The 16,591-nt window shown below is 40.3% G+C and overlaps 1 protein-coding gene across 2 annotated transcripts in view; it reads right to left on the reverse strand.

The window, feature by feature from the left end:
* LOC143956683 (immunoglobulin superfamily member 1-like) overlaps positions 1-16,591 on the reverse strand; it is a 134,811-nt gene that overhangs the window by 23,502 nt on the left and 94,718 nt on the right. For both annotated transcript variants that reach the window (XM_077466877.1, XM_077466876.1), the window contains exons 13-14: positions 16,215-16,505; positions 8,503-8,607 (exon numbers count right to left, since the gene is read on the reverse strand). In XM_077466877.1, the coding sequence (XP_077323003.1) occupies positions 8,503-8,607; positions 16,215-16,505 (396 nt within the window). The remainder of the gene's footprint in view (positions 1-8,502; positions 8,608-16,214; positions 16,506-16,591) is intronic.

Raw genomic sequence — 16,591 nt, forward strand, 5'->3', positions numbered from 1 at the left:
CTCGAACATGTGTAAGAAAACTGAAGTCTCTCCTGCTGTGCGCACAGTGACTCTTGTGTGAAACTTTGGAGATGTGGTATTCCTATCTTCGGTAAAAAAGAACAGAAAACAATGACACCAAAGGGCCCTTGCAGGAAAGCAATCATCAACATCCTTCTGTCTGAGTAGTTGCTGTCAGGAGAACTAGAACTAGAACTATTTTTTTTTTTTTTCAGGAGAACTAGTTTTACCGTGAGGTACTTCAATGGAAATGAAACCTATTGGAGCAACAGGTGCTCTTAGATTCAAGCCCAAGTTCCATAGAGGGAACACGGATTTCCCTCAAGGCCATATATATATATATATATTGACATTTGGAAGAAGCATCTAGTCACTGGCTTTGTACAGTGCATTGGCGCTGTACAGGTAGGTAATTGCAATGAAAGTTAGACACTATCCATGCATTCTGGATGCAGAATAAAAATGCACTGGACTGCATCTGGTGTGAACAAGTCCACTTTCTCATCCATGGGATCTCTAAAGGCAGCAAAGTTCTAAAAAGGCAAAGACAATCAATACACCATTGCAATCACTAGACATGATCGGCCTTACGCTACTTTTTGTTTACTGCATTATATAGATTAAGTAGCACTTCCGCTCTGTCGTTTTAAAAGGAAGTCCACAACAGCCAATCCGGTTTCCCTGATGAAGTCACGTGATGATGTAATGCGTAGGGAGTGGCCGGAAGTGGATGTAGACCGGATACCGGAAGTGAAGTGAGGCAATTGTTTTCCTTCCTCTCCTCCTGTGGTGATTTTGGTCACCATTTGAGCTTACAGGGCCAGACACGGCTTGTTCAATACTGGAATTCACCTGGTGCACTATTGCTGGATGAGGACACCATTTTGAAGGATGAATGGATAAAAGGATAGAGGCCTGGTGTCGATGCTTGTTGTTTGCAGAATTGAGGAGAGAGTTCTGGGAGCTCAGTTTCCATTGGGTATCCACTATAGAAGGAAGTTGGGTTTTGATATTACATTATTGAGAAGTGGACCTTTATATGAGCCTATTTGTATATGAATGTTTATTTTGACACCATTAGATACCCACCGTATATTTTGTCCCTTTTACTAAATTTTTGGATCACTGTATATTTATTTTAAATCACATTATATGTCGATTTATTTTCATCACCAATGCGCAAGATCACCTTACACTATCTATTCTTTGCTCTGTTATGTGAACACTTTTAGTTTTTGCAGCAGGTGGATTTAATTTACACCCTTTTTTCACTATTTTTATATATTTGTTTACCAATATTCTTTCTCTATTTAGTTGAGTTGCTTGGAAACATTTTTTTGGTAGGGCGAAGGCTTCCCTTATATATATATTTTTTTACATTCACATTCACTCACCTTTGCTATCACCATGGATGTATTCACTTTTATTGAAAACAGGAATGTTAATTTGGATGAGATTTTTGACCCACTTAATAAAACACACAACACAGATTTGCAGAGTTTGGTCAGGAAATTGGGGCAACATATGGAGAAGAAAGTTAATTTGTGGTGGGATACTAATACTTTTGAATGTTATATAAGGAAGAATATGGTCCCTAGGAGACTACGTTGGGATATTCCCCCCAATGATTGTCTAGTTGATAAGGAATCTATGGAGGAATGGTTTGAATTCTTTAATAGTCGCAGTTTAGATGGTCTAAGGTTTTTATTGAAAAGGAAACAAAGAAATACCCAAATTATAGAACAACAAATTGAAGAAATTAAATCCAAATTAGAACCCCATAAAGATTCTGCAGATTTAAAAAAATTGGCAACTCAATTAAATAAGGATTTAATAGCTAAGGACTTGGAAGTACAGCAGCGAAAAATAAAGAAGTATCAACGGGATCTGGCGGATTACAAGACGGATCAGGTCTTTAAGTGGCAAAGCAAAGTTCAACCAATTCAGCCTGCCTTCACTTATTCAACACCAGAGAAAGAAGTCAGGATTCAGGATCCTACTGATCGTTATCCAGCGGGGGGACCCAGATGGAAAGATAGGAATTCGAACTATGAAACCCCGAGACCGCGATATGACCAACACAACGATGGACAATACAGACAACAGACCCCTAAAAAAAGTGGAAGAAACCTTTTAAAAAACATTTGAAAAAAACCTATAACAATTGGCAGCAGAACCAGAGGGATAATAGAGTACACCCATATCAACAGGAATATCAACAAAGATGGTATAGAAGGAATTATCAGGATCAATATTATTATGATCAACCCAATTATCAAAACCAGGGAGACTACAATACACAGAGATCTTTTTTAGACAGGGAGAGGAGAGACCACTCTCCCAGGAGGCAACCTCAGGAACCATACCGCTCACCCAGGAGGCGTCCACAAGAGGACAGAACAATAGACAGCCCAGAAAGAAGAGAGGCTGCAGAGCGGGAAAGAGCCCAAGTGCAAAAGAGAATAGTTGGAGAAGGAATTGTTAACTTAAGTGGGAAGTCTATCACCACAGAAGAGTTAGCAGTATTGGATAAAGGACTCAAGCAAGCCCCAGTAAGAAATTTTAACAAATTCAATATATAAGGATACAAAAATATATAAGAAAAATTAATATCAAAAAGTATATTATGAACAATCCCTTCAAGTCTCATAATACACTGTCTGAGGATCTGACAGCAATACAACTTAGTATACTACGGAACAACTCTGTGTTCAATCCTCAAGTGACTAACAATCAGCATATAGAGGTCTTTAAGAAACTGGTTTTAGAAGATCTGGAATCTCTAAAACTCAAGAAGATATCAGACCCAATACACATCAAAAAGGGAATTAAATCATTAACTGAACGTAAGGACATAGTGATACGGCCAGCTGACAAGGGAGGGGCAGTCGTAATTCAATCTAATGAGCAATTACCTACAAGAATTGGATAGACAGCTACAAGATGAGGAGACTTATGTTAAGTTATTGGGTAACCCCACCCACAAATACAAGAAGGAGTTAGAACTTCTTGTGAATTTAGGGATGAAGAAAGAAATACTAAATATGAAAGAGTCCAAATATCTTATACCAGAGGCATGTAGAATTCCAGTGATTTATATGATCCCGAAAATCCATAAAAATAGAGAACATCCACCAAGCAGACCCATAGTCGCTGGGATAGACTCATTGATGGCAAGACTGAGTCAATACATTGATCACTTTATCCAACCGGCAGTACAGAATACATCTGCATATCTGAAGGACACTAAACATGTCCTTCAGTTATTGGACACGGTACCTGTATTAGAGGGTAGAACCCTCTTAGCCACTGAAGATGTGTCTTCATTGTACACTATTGTAAAGCATCATGAGGCATATGCAGCAACAAAATGGCTTCTTAGGATACATAGTACACTTGAATGTAAACAGAGGAAGTTTTTAATTAAATCCTTGGATTTTTGTCTAAAGTATAATTATTTTTGGCATAATCAAGTGTATTATAAACAAGCTATTGGTATTGTAATGGAAGCAAAGTTTCTGCCCAATGTAGCCAACGCCCTCATGGCGCACGAAGAAGAAGCTGTATATAAGGATACACCTGCGGAGCTCACTCTCTATAAGAGATTTATTGATGATTTAATTATTGTGTGGAATGGCAGCCAGGACTCTTTGGAGAGTTTTCTACTGAAATTGAATCAGAATGATAAGAATATTAGCCTGGTTTGAAAGATTGATGATAAATCTGTTGATTTCTTGGATTTAAATATTACTTTGGAATAGGATAAGGTTATCACAAAAATACATTTTGAAAATGTGGATGCTAACAGCTATCTTTCGTTAGATAGCTGTCATTTTAAACCTTGGCTATATAATATCCCCAAGGGACAACTTATTCGTATTAAAAGAAATTGTACTAAAGAAGCTGATTACAAGATACAGGCTGAGTTGATTGGAGCAAGATTTAAAGCAAAGGGGTATAATGATACTTGGATTAGAAAATAGATACATGTTCAGGATATGTATAGAAGAGGCATGTTGCAGAATAAACCTAAAGAAACACATTCACAAGAAGCTCCTTGTCTGATACTGGATTATAGTGTCCAACATAAAGAAGTGGAGAGATTGATTCAACGCCATTAGCATATTCTAAAGAATGATAGGGATTTGGGAAGTATTTTGCCGGATAAACCAAACATTATTTACAAAAGGGCGCCCACTCTAATAGACATTATTGTTAAATCAGTAGTTGAATCTCCCCTCAAAACCGGCTACACATTCTTTACTGGGAAAGGATTTTTTCCATGCAGGAATTGTTACCCTTGTCTCAAAGCAAAGTTTCAAAGCAAAAAACAGGAATTTGTAGCCACTATCACTGGACAGTCGTATGAGATCAAAGACTTCATTGGCTGCCATACACAGGGAGTGGTCTACGTTCTGCAATGTCATTGTAATTTACAATATGTTGGTAGGACAAAAATGGCATTGAAAACTAGAGTGCAGGAACATGTGCAGAACATTATTAGTGGTTTTCCGAAACACAGCATATCAAGACATTTTGCAGCTGTACACAATAGGGATCCAAGAGAGTTACAATTCTGGGGCATTGAGAGATATAATAGAGCTTGGAGAGGTAGCCATAAGATTAGGACTATCAGTCAAAAAGAGTCACGATGGATACACACTATGAGGACCCTTACGCCTGAAGGTTTAAATGTAGAATTCAATTTAAACTGTTTTCTGAGCAATTACATTTTTTTTTGAATAATACGTTTTATTTTTTATTAATCATATTTTTATTAATCATATTTTTTACCTTATGTTTATCTATTACTGTTGATGCCCTCTTTTATTTAATTTCCGGTATGCGACTAAGAGATTATGGGAGTGTGCAATCTGCCCGTTTTTTATGTATATTTACTATTTTTACACCTAATAGGTAGGAGACCTGTGTAATTTAGGGTTTATTTATTTACTTTTTACAGATTTTTTTTATATTATTCATTTTGTATTTACATTACCCTATATTTATACCTGTTGGTTTTGCGGAAGTATAATGAAGTATAATGATTTTTATTTATGGAGTCAGCTGCAGTATGGCGGATACGTGTTAGCTGTTTTGGGTGTACCAAAATGGCCGCCACCATTGTTTTGTATATATACTACCATTCAAATCTTATTGTCAATATTCATATCGCGGTTTACTTATAATGGTCTCTATGTGACTCCAGTTTATATTGCGATATGTTACTTTTAATCAATTAGTAGATTTTATCGTTTTTATTGCTTTCTGTTGTTATTGTTCTATTGGCCACCTATTGGTTGGTTATATACAGTTATAGCCTTGGTTAATTATCTTCACAATGGCGTTATTATTATAATGCACACAATTGTAAATTTTATTGTGATATCTTTTTATTTTGCGGTATTATTATTCCTTTCCTATGACGCCTGCTTAGGATTGGTGCATTTGCGCTAACAATTCCAGGTGTACTAACATGGTCACCAAACACGCTTTGTAGATATTCACCATCATTTAAACTGCAGTGTTTTTGTTTACATTACGGATCACCACAAAATGGCTGCATCTTGGTTTCCAGTTGTATTACGTTATCAATACACCATTACAATCACTAGACATGATCGGCCTTACACTACTTTTTGTTTACCGCATTTTATAGATTAAGTGGTTATGCATTTTTTAGCTTTATATCATTACCTTTTGTAGCAGTACTATCATGCTGACAGCGAGCTATGAGAAAACGGCCGCCCGAGCACTTCCGCTCGGTCATTTTAAAAGGAAGTCCACAACAGCCAATCCTGTTCCCCTGATAAAGTCACGTGATGACGTAACACGTAAAGAGTAGCTGGAAGTGGACGTAGATCGGATACCGGAAGTGAAGTGAGAAGGCGCTCAGAATGCCATATTTTGCATTTTTTATGTTGTTTATTATGTAAGAGTCCAACTATTTGAATTTAATAAATCTATTAATATTTAACATACTACACTATTGGAGCCAATCCTTTTCCTTCCTCTCCTCCTGTGGCGATTTTGGTCACCATTTGAGCTTACAGGGCCAGACAAGGCTTGTTCAATGCTGGAATTCACCTGGTGCACTATTTCTGGATGAGGACGCCAATTGAAGGATGAATAGATAAAAGGATAGAGGCCTGGTATGGATGATTGTTGTTTGCAGAATTGAGGTGAGAGTTCTGGGAGCTCATTTTCCATTGGATAGCCATTGGATATCCAGCATAGAAGGATGTTTGGTTTTGATATTACATTTTTGAGAAGTGGACCTTTATATGAGTCTATTTTTATATGGACTTGGACTTATTTGAATGTTTATTTTCATACCATTAGATACCCACTGTATATTTTGTCCCTTTTACAAAATTTTTGGATTACTGTATATTTATTTTAAATCACATTATATGTAGGTTTATTTTCATCACCAATGCGCAAGATCACCTTACACTATCAACTCCTTTTAGCCCTTGTACACACGGTCGGAGATTCCGTCGGAATGTGTCCGATCGGAGTGTTTTGTCGGATATTCCGACTGTGTGTGGTATGCATCGGACTGTTTCCGTCGGAATATCTGTCGGACCACATTTTCCAACTTGCCGGAAATATTTTCCGACAAACTGCTCGGATCGGACATACTCCGATCATGTGTAGAGAATTCCGATCGGACAAAGTGCCACGCATGCCCAGATCAAATTCCTACATCAAAGCTAGTGGCTACTAGCCTGAACGTAGTCCCATCGTAACGAAATTACGTCATCACGTTCTGAAAGATCGGATTTTCCGACAACTTTATCGGACCGTGTGTATGCAACAGTTTCAGACAAGATCCGTCGGACAAAATCCGACGGACAAAATCCGATGGATTTGGTTGTCGGAATGTCCGACCGTGTGTGCAAGGGCTTAGAGTGTATTGACTGCACATTAATGAATGTGACAACCTGTTAGCCCTTGTACACACGGTCAGACATTCCGACAACAAAATCTGTCACATTTTGTCCGAAACTTGTGTTGCATACACACGGTTGGACAAAGTTGTCGGAAAATCCGATCGTTCAGAACGTGTTGAAGTTATTTCGTTATGACGGGACTACGTTGAGCCTAGTAGCCAATAGCTTTGGTCTAGAAATTTGATCTGAGCATGTGTGGCACTTTGTCCGATCGGAATTCTCTACAAACGATAGGACAAAGTCCCATCGGACCATGTTGTCGGAAAATTTTATAGCCCAGCTCTCAAACTTTGTCGGTCGGATATTCAGACGGAAACAGTCCAATGGAGCCCACACACGGTCGGATTATCCAACAACACGGCCCGATCGGACATTTTCCGTCGGAATGTCTGACCGTGTGTACAAGGGCTTAGGTGTCATCATTCTGGTCAGAATAAGATGATCGTTGGCGGGTCTTATCTTTATTGGAGCATTTGCATTCAGAATTTCTGCCCCTAAAATAATGCAAAACACCTTAATTTGGCAAGCTCATATTTGCACAAAATATATGGAAAAAAGCATATTACCTCTCAACAAAAAACAGGTACACTGTCTCTTTAAGACCCATCTGCCTTTCTCCACTTACTTTAAAGCTTTAACAGATGAGCTTCAGGCAGCATTTCCAAAGGCAGACACAGTTAGAGCCCGAGACAAAAACCAATAAGACTGTCAAACCCACAGAGCTACGCAGCATAGCAGGGGAGCCAGGACAGCACATCCAGAGACAGACAGGAGACTCAGTCAGAATTTGAGGGAAGTCCTTTACCTGGCAGGACTTCAGAGAAAGAGGAAGAGAAGCTCTCCCAACTGCAGACCTCCAAGACCATTTACGGCATTGCATGGCGACTGGCAGTTCCCATCCCATGCTGCCCATCTCCCTGCTCCCTTTGACACCATTCACAGCGGCTCTCAGACTGACAATAAAGCCAGGAGAGCAGTGTGGTGCACTGCATATAAAGACAGGGTAAAAAAACCAAGGGAGAGGAAATAATGACATGCAGAGCTCTTATAATACCACACCTGTACAATATCAATGCTGTTTAAGCATCATTTTGCCCATGGCCTTGGCACAAAAAGGCACCAGTTTTTAGAAGGATTTACCTTCGGCATTCAGGGTCTTCCAACTCCATGAGAGGCTGAACATGGAGGGGTAGGTTCGGCAGGGGGGGATGCAGCAAACAAATTACTTATCAACTGCAATTAACAGGTGGCCTGGAGCAGACTAAAAAAGAACACCCTAGTTGGGGGAGGGGCTGTCTTTTATTCAGCTAGGTACAGGTGGTCATGTGAGGCTCCGGAGGAGGTGTTAACCTGTTGAGTGCTGACGTGAGGTGGGCCAGGAAAACCCTTTGTACCCTGTTTAAAAAAAATATATATAATAACCGATAATATTTGTATTGCTTTTATTGCTATTTGTACATACCCAGACCACTGTATTTATTGCTGTAAAATGTGCAGAGCTTCATACAACAAAGAAAAATAAATTTGTATGGGATAACATACTTACTTCTCTTATACTTCATATAGAATAGGAGTACCAAAGCTAAGCAAAGAAGAAGTGATACAACTCCAATAATCCCCGCTACCGCTGGAGGTGACAACAAAGAGGGCCCTGAAAAATAGAAAATAGAGTTGCAGCTTCAATCTGCTCCCAGACCCGAGCAGTTTCTTCAAAGCAATAGGTTTTATATATTTTTCTATAGGATAATAAACCACCCAGTTGTATTCAATAGTATTGAGTATTGTCCTTATATGACTTGAAGGTAATAACTTTAATTCTCACAGGACAGGTACAACTTTGACTATTCAGAGAGTTTGTTGAATGGCTAGATCTCAGATTTAATAATTCTGTATATAGTTCTTCCAACAGCCAAAAAAATGTTACATAAAACTCTGGTGCATAAACTTATATCAGTATCAAGGAATGTACACAATGTACACAAACAAGATCCATAAAGACATGGTTGAGCGAGTTTGGGGTGGAGGAACTTGACTGGCCTGACCTCAACCTGATAGAACACCTTGGGGATGAATTAGAAAGGAGACTGCGAGCCAGGCCTTCTCATCCAACATCAGTGCCTGACCTCACAAATGCGCTATTGGAAAAATGGTCAAACATTCCCATAGACACACTCCTAAACCTTGTAGACACCCTTCCAAGAAGAGTTGACGCTGTTATAGCTGCAAAGGGTGGGCCAGCTCAATGTTTAACCCAACGGACTAAGCCCTTGTACACACGGTTGGACATTCCTATGGACAATGTCCGATAGGACCGTGTTGTCGGATAATCCGACAGTGTGTGGGCTCCATCGGACTGTTTCCGTCGGAGTATCCGACGGACCAAGTTTTCCAGCTGGGCTATAAAATTTTCTGACAACATGATCCGATCGGACTTTGTCCGGTCATGTGTAGAGAATTCCGATCGGACAAAGTGCCACGCATGCTCAGATCAAATTCCTAGACCAAAGCTATTGGCTACTAGCCTGAACGTTGTCCCGTCCTAACGAAATAACGTCATCACGTTAAGTACGATCGGATTTTCTGACAACTTTGTCCGACAGTTATGCAACAGTTTCGAACAAAATCCGTCGGACAAAATCTGACGGATTTGGTTGTCGGAATGTTCGACTGTGTGTACAAGGGCTAAGACTTGGATGGAAAGTTCAGTTGTGCTCATAAGTTTACATACACTGGCAGAATTTATGATTTCTTGCCCATTTTTCAGAGAATGTGAATGTGAAATATTCTCTGAAAAATGGCCAAGAAATCCTAAATTCTGCCAGGGTATGTAACTTATGAGCACAACTGTATATATATATATATATATATATATATATATATATATATATATATATTTATTTACAGCTTGCTACAGGGACACTCTGCAACCAGGAGGAGCCAAAAGCGCCAGGGGAAGACCCCAGAAGAGGAGGGTTAGAGCTGCTGTGCAAAACCATTGTACAGCACAGGTTAGTTTGACATGTTTGTTTTAAAAAAATAAAAATAAATGCAACGTTTAAGCCTGGTACACACTGATAGTTTTTGTCTGAGAGCCCTGATCAGGAGTCGATCGGCATACCATTTTTTGTCAAGGCCGAACGGCTTCCGATGGACTGGCTGCAGTATACACAGGCCAAACATTGGCCAGTTTCTATTGAACTGGCAGATCACACTGACATTTGGACGATGTGTACTAGGCTTTGCAATCATTTAAAGTAGAACTATAGGCAATTTTTTTTTCTTTTGGAGTAAGGGAGGGTTAGAAAGCCTGTCAGATCTTTTTTCGCCTGTGTCCCCTTGCGGAGATTTCCCTTCAGCTCCCCAGAATTAGTGTCCCCATTGGAAGATTTTCCCTCTATTTGTGTTTCTGGGGACCAGGGACATTGCTAGGTCTACAAGATCTAAGGCTAGAGCCAAGCAGTGAAGTAAAGAAAGTAAACCCCCTTACATCTATTAGATATGCACCTAAACGACCACAACATAAAGGAATATACAATGTAATATTAACAAAGAAACACACACACAGGTTGGACTTGATGGACTTGTGTCTTTTTTCAACCTCACCTACTATGTAACTATGTAATATCAGTGTCCTCAGAGACAATTTTCGGCTTTCAGTGCTGTCACACTTTGAATGACAATTGCATGGCCATGCAACACTGTACCCAAATTACATTTTTATCATTTTTTTCACACAAATAGAGCTTTCTTTTGGTGTTTTTTAATTACTGCTGGGTTGGGTTTCATAGATTTGTATTAAATTTTGCAAACAGGTAATTTTTCTCCTTCATTAATGGGCTCTGACGAGGCTGCACTGATGAGCACTGATAGGCTGCACTGATGGGCACTGATAGGCTGCACTGATAGGAACTGATAAGGCAGCCCTGATGGGCACTGATCGGTGGCACTGATGGGTACTGATGAGGCGGCCCTGGTGGGCATTGATAGGTGGCACTGATGGGAGGCACTGATGGGCACTGATAGGTGGCTCTGATGGGCACTGATCGGTGGCACTGATGGGTACTGATGAGGCGGCCCTGGTGGGCATTGATAGGTGGCACTGATGGGTAGCACTGATGGGCACTGGTAGGTGGAACTGATAGACAACACTGATAGGTGGCACTGATGATAAAGCACTGATGGTCATTGATTGGCAGCACTAATAGGTGGCACTGGTGGGCATTGATAGGTGGTACTGGTGGCACTGATATGCACAGGTAGGTGGCACCAGTGGTCACTGGCTGGTGGCACTGGTGGACACTGCTTAGCTGCAGTGGCTCTCCGTGTGCGGGACCAATGTCCCTCTGACAGAAGCCAGTAATTGGCTTTTTTTTTGACAGCATGAGGGAAAAAAAAAGACGACTATGATCTTCTGTTTACATCATGTGATTAGCTATCATTGACCCCTCACTCCGATCTGTGATCAGCCGAGTCTCATGACCACAGAGTGCGCGGCACGCATGTACGTGCCTCGCAGGGAGTGGGCATTCAGCTCATGCATGGGAGGACATACATGGATGTCCTCCCGGCAATTGAGGCCTGCACTGTAACTGTCTTTCCACTATAGTGCGGACAGGAAGAGGTTAAGGGCTCTGAGAAGGGAAGATCAGCATCTGAACTCAGAGAATATAGAGGCCGATAGACTGGAGGTAATATAAGGCATTACAATTACATTTAACCACCTCGCGCCCGCCCTATTGCCGAATGACGGCCGTAGAGCAGGCGCTTTCATCCGGGTGGCCGTCCCTGAACGTCCTAATGTTTACTTCCGCAATGCGCGCCGCTGCGGGCGCGCATCGGGGAAGTTCTGTGTTTGCCGTGTCCCCCGGGGGACAGCCGTTCTACTTTGATTTGATTTGATTTAAAAAAAAAGTAAAAAAAAAAGTGCCATCCTCCCCCAGTGCCATCCTCCCCCAGTGCCATCCTGCCCCAGTGCCATCCTGCCCCAGTGCCATCCTGCCCCAGTGCCATCCGCCCCAGTGCCATCCACCCCAGTGCTACCTGTCCCCAGTGCCACCCGTCTCCAGTGCCACCTGTTGTCAGTGCCATTTGTCCCCAGTGCCATCTGTCATCAGTGCCACGTATAAGTGCCATCTGTCATCAGTGCCACGTGTCCTCAGTGCCACATAGTGCCATCTGTCATCAGTGCCACGTATTAGTGCCATCTGTCATCAGTGCCACGTATCAGTGCCATTTGTCATCAGTGCCACCTGTCAATGTCACGTGCCATCTGTTGTCAGTGTCACGTGTCATCAATGCCACTTATCAGTGCCATCTGTCATCAGTGTCACGCGTCATCGGTGCCATGTATTAGTGCCATCTGTCATCGGTGGCACGTATTAGTGCCATCTGTCATCAGTGCCACGTATTAGTGCCATGTGTCTTCAGTGCCACGTATTAGTGCCACGTGTCATCAGTGCCACGTATAAGTGCCACATGTCATCAGTGCCACATATTAGTGCCATCTGTCATCAGTGCCACGTGTCATTGTCCTGGTGCTTCAAAAGTGTAATAAGTAGTCAACAAGTTAGATGTGTAATTTATGCTCCTAGAACACGTGATGGCGCTCCCTGCATGTTGGGCCTCTCTATGTGGCCAGGCTGTGAAAAAGTCCCACACATGTGGTATTGTAATACTCAGGAGTAGCAGAATTTTTTTGGGGGTGTCATTTGTGGTATACACATGCCATGTGAGAGAAATAACCTATTACAATGACAATTTTGTGGAGAAAAATAAAAAAAATTAAAAATCTTAATTTTGCAAAGAATTGTGGGAAAAAAATGACAACATCAAAAAGCTCACTATGCCTCTTACTAAATACCTTGGAATGTCTACTTTCCAAAAAGGGGTCATTTGGGGGGTATTTGTACTTTCCTGACTTGTTCGGGTCACAAGAAGCGAGATAGGCCACCAGTACATCAGATGTGATCAATTTTGTGCGATATGCACCACAGCTTGTAGACTCTCTAACTTTCACAAAGACCAAATAATATCCACTAATTTTAGTTATTTTTACGAAAGATATGTAGCAGTATAAATTGTGGCCAAAATTTATGAAGAAAAATTAATAATTTGCATAATTCTGTCACAGAAACAAAGAAATATGCGCTTTTTTCATTTATAGCGCAAAAAATAAAAACCCCAGAGGTGATCAAATACCACCAAAAGAAAGCTCTATTTGTGGGAAAAAAAGGACAAAAAATTCATTTGGGTACAGTGTTGCATGACTGAGTAATTGTCATTCAAAATGTGAGAGCACCGAAAGCTGAATATTGGTCTGGGCAGGAAGGGTGTTTAAGTGCCCAGTAAGCAAGTGGTTAAAGCAAAAGTTTACCAACATTGTGCATTATATTTAAAATGATTATTTCCATGCAAAAAAGTCTCAGCTTTTAGTACTACTATAAAAGATTTATATTACCCCCTCCACCCTTCATATAGCTTCATGCCTGACTCCCAGTTAAAATACCCTGTATATCCTACTGCTGAGTATATTTATTATCATATATATCATAGAAGGTTTTATATATATATATATATATATATATATATATATATATATATATACACACACAGTATCTAACAAAAGTGAGTACACCCCTCACATTTTTGTAAATATTTTATTAAATCTTTTTATGTGACAACACTGAAAAAATGACAAAATGACACTTTGCTACAAAGTAGTGAGTGTACAGCTTGTATAACAGTGTAAATTTGCTGTCCCCTCAAAATAATTCAACACACAGCCATTAATGTCTAAACCGCTGGCAACAAAAGTGAATACACCCCTAAGTGAAAATGTCCAAATTAGGTCCAATTAGCCATTTTCCCTCCCTGATGTCATGTGACTCATTACTGTTACAAATTCTCATGTGTAAGTGGGGAGCAGGTGTGTTAAATTTGGTGTTATCGCTCTCACTCTCTCATACTGGTCGTTGGAAGTACAACATGGCACCTCATGGCAAAGAACTATGAGGATCTGAAAAAAAGAATTGTTGCTCTACATAAAGATGGCCTAGGCCATAAGAAGATTGCCAAGACCCTGAAACTGAGCTGCAGAACACAAACCATACAGCAGTTTAACAGCACAGGTTCCACTCAGAACAGGCCTCGCCATGATTGACCAAAGGAGTTGAGTGCACATGCTCAGCATTATATCCAGAGGTTGTCTTTGGGAAATAGATGTATGAGTGCCACCAGCAGAGGTTGAAGTGCTATCAGTGCTTAGACAAAAGTACAAGGCGTCATGAAGAAAGGTCTCTTTGCCATCTACACACATCTCCTGCTACATCATACAGACTTTCTTCAGCATACAAATGGTTAATCGGCCATCTTTAAAATCCAAGACCAGAAGCACATGTTATCTAAGAACTTTATTTTCAGATCTTTGAAACAAACGAAATATACTTGAAATCTTTTGAACTTATCTGAAGCCACATTTATTTTGTGCTATTTTTGTAAGTGTTTTCTATTTTTGTCTGTACAATAAAGCACAGTTTGATTTAAGCTGACTCAGACATAATTAAGAAATTTGTCTCACAATCATCATTTTGAAGCTTTTGCAATATTAAGCCAGGTCTCTAACATCCACCAGCTCCATGATGTCATTATGGAGGAGTGGAAGAAGGCTCCAGTGGCAACCTGTGAAACTCTGGTGAACTCCATGCCCAAGAGGGTTAAGGCAGCGCTGGAAAATAATGGTGGCTACATCAAATATTGGCACTTTGGACAAAATTTGGACATTTTTACTTAGGGGTGTACTCACTTTTGTTGCCAGTGGTTTAGACATTAATGGCTGTGTGTTGAATCATTTTGAGGGGACAGAAAATTTACACTGTTATACAAGCTGTACACTCACTACTTTACATTGTAGCAAAAAGTAATTTCTTCAGTGTTGTCACATGAAAAGATAATAAAATATTTACAAAAATGTGAGGGGTGTACTCACTTTCACATTTGTGAGATACTGTATATATATATATATATATATATATATATATATATATATATATATATATATATATATATATTAGGGCTGTTACTGATTTAAATTTTTGTGTTCGATTAATCTATTTTTTTTAATCGATTAATCGACTAATTTCAATCAATTGAAACACACATACAGATTTAACTACTTTTAGCTGATCTCCTTGCATTGCAACTCTGCATGAGTCAGTGGTAAATGTGGTATACACTATATACAATCACCCAACACTAGTTAGTTTCCACAATCCATGACTTAACTTCACAGTTCACACAAATACGTTTTAAATTCAAACTGTAACACTGATGTAACTCATTTTTTTCCACAGTAGCGCGACAATCCCTCCACCTCCGGTCTAACTAATCACTCTCACTTTATGGCATGGACCCATGTGTAAACAGGTGGTCATGTAAGCGGGTATCAAAAGGGTTAACACAGACCATAAACTTCTCTCATGTCTCCTTAGATCTCAGCGAGTACGCCAGGTCATGGGTAGAAAGAAAAGATCTAAGTGCTCACCGCTTAAATATAAGATTTCATTTTTGTGTTCAAGCACAAACTACTCACATAAAGATGATAAAAACACAGCATGTAAAGCCGACAATTGTGTTAGTTCCGTAGGGCAGCAGAAGGTGACATGCGTAGCTCCTCCCCGTACACGTTACATTCAATCAGAACTTCAACGTCACCCGACTCCTCCCCCCCTTCCCTTCGTTAGCAGACTCAGGCCCTTGGGGAAGGGGGAGGAGTCCAGTGATGTTGACGTCCGTGATGTCACGGATCTCCCTGAAGACCTGGAGTATAATATAATAAAATATAAAGCCCCTATAGCAAGGTAAATCAGCTTATACCTTTAGAATCAATTTAAATCACTTCCTTCTCCTGCCCAGGACTACATTTCCCATGAGGTATTGCTCTTCACACATTCACAAGTTCTCAGGCACTTACTGACTGGTGTACTGAGCTGTATGTGTGCTGCACTGTATGTAGATTGTTGTCTTGCGTCTTGCGAATTTGAACATTGTGTAGCGTGAGGTTTTGTAATGATCACATTCTGGTGGCAGCAGTAGGAACTCACAGTGTAACTGTCACAGAGATGACAACTGCTTTTGGGTCCATGAGGTTAAGGGACCTAACCATAATTGCCCTCTTTATTTATTTGCCAACCAGCCATAATATTTGGGGACACTGGCAAAGGAGAACCATTTCTGATCTGCAAACATGGATTTGAATGTTACCTGCAAGGGGTATAGTAAGAGTTTGACTTCTTCTAGACTTAATGTTTCTCTCTTGGATCTCCTCTTCATATTCACAGTAGACGGTAACATGGCTGATGTGCCCCAGTTCCCACTTTAGAGAGGCTGAATAATCTGTCACATTTTTCTCAGAGTATTTATCAGATGTCTTTATAAAGTAGAAGGTCTTTATTAGGTTAGAGTCTGGTGCAGAACAGTTGAGTGTCACCTGGAAGCCATCTTTGACCTTTTCGACCGAGTGCCCCAAAGTGAGGTTTGGAGCTGGCAGTGGGTCTAAAAAGAGAAATAAATATGAGAAACAAGTGAGAACCATTATGCAGTAGAGTATGAAATTGATCAGTGAGTACCGCAAACCACAT

Source organism: Lithobates pipiens, unplaced genomic scaffold, assembly GCF_037356315.1.
Source record: "Lithobates pipiens isolate NorthernLeopardFrog02 unplaced genomic scaffold, aLitPip1_a1.2 Scaffold_4, whole genome shotgun sequence".
NCBI classification, from domain to species: Eukaryota; Metazoa; Chordata; class Amphibia; order Anura; family Ranidae; genus Lithobates; species Lithobates pipiens.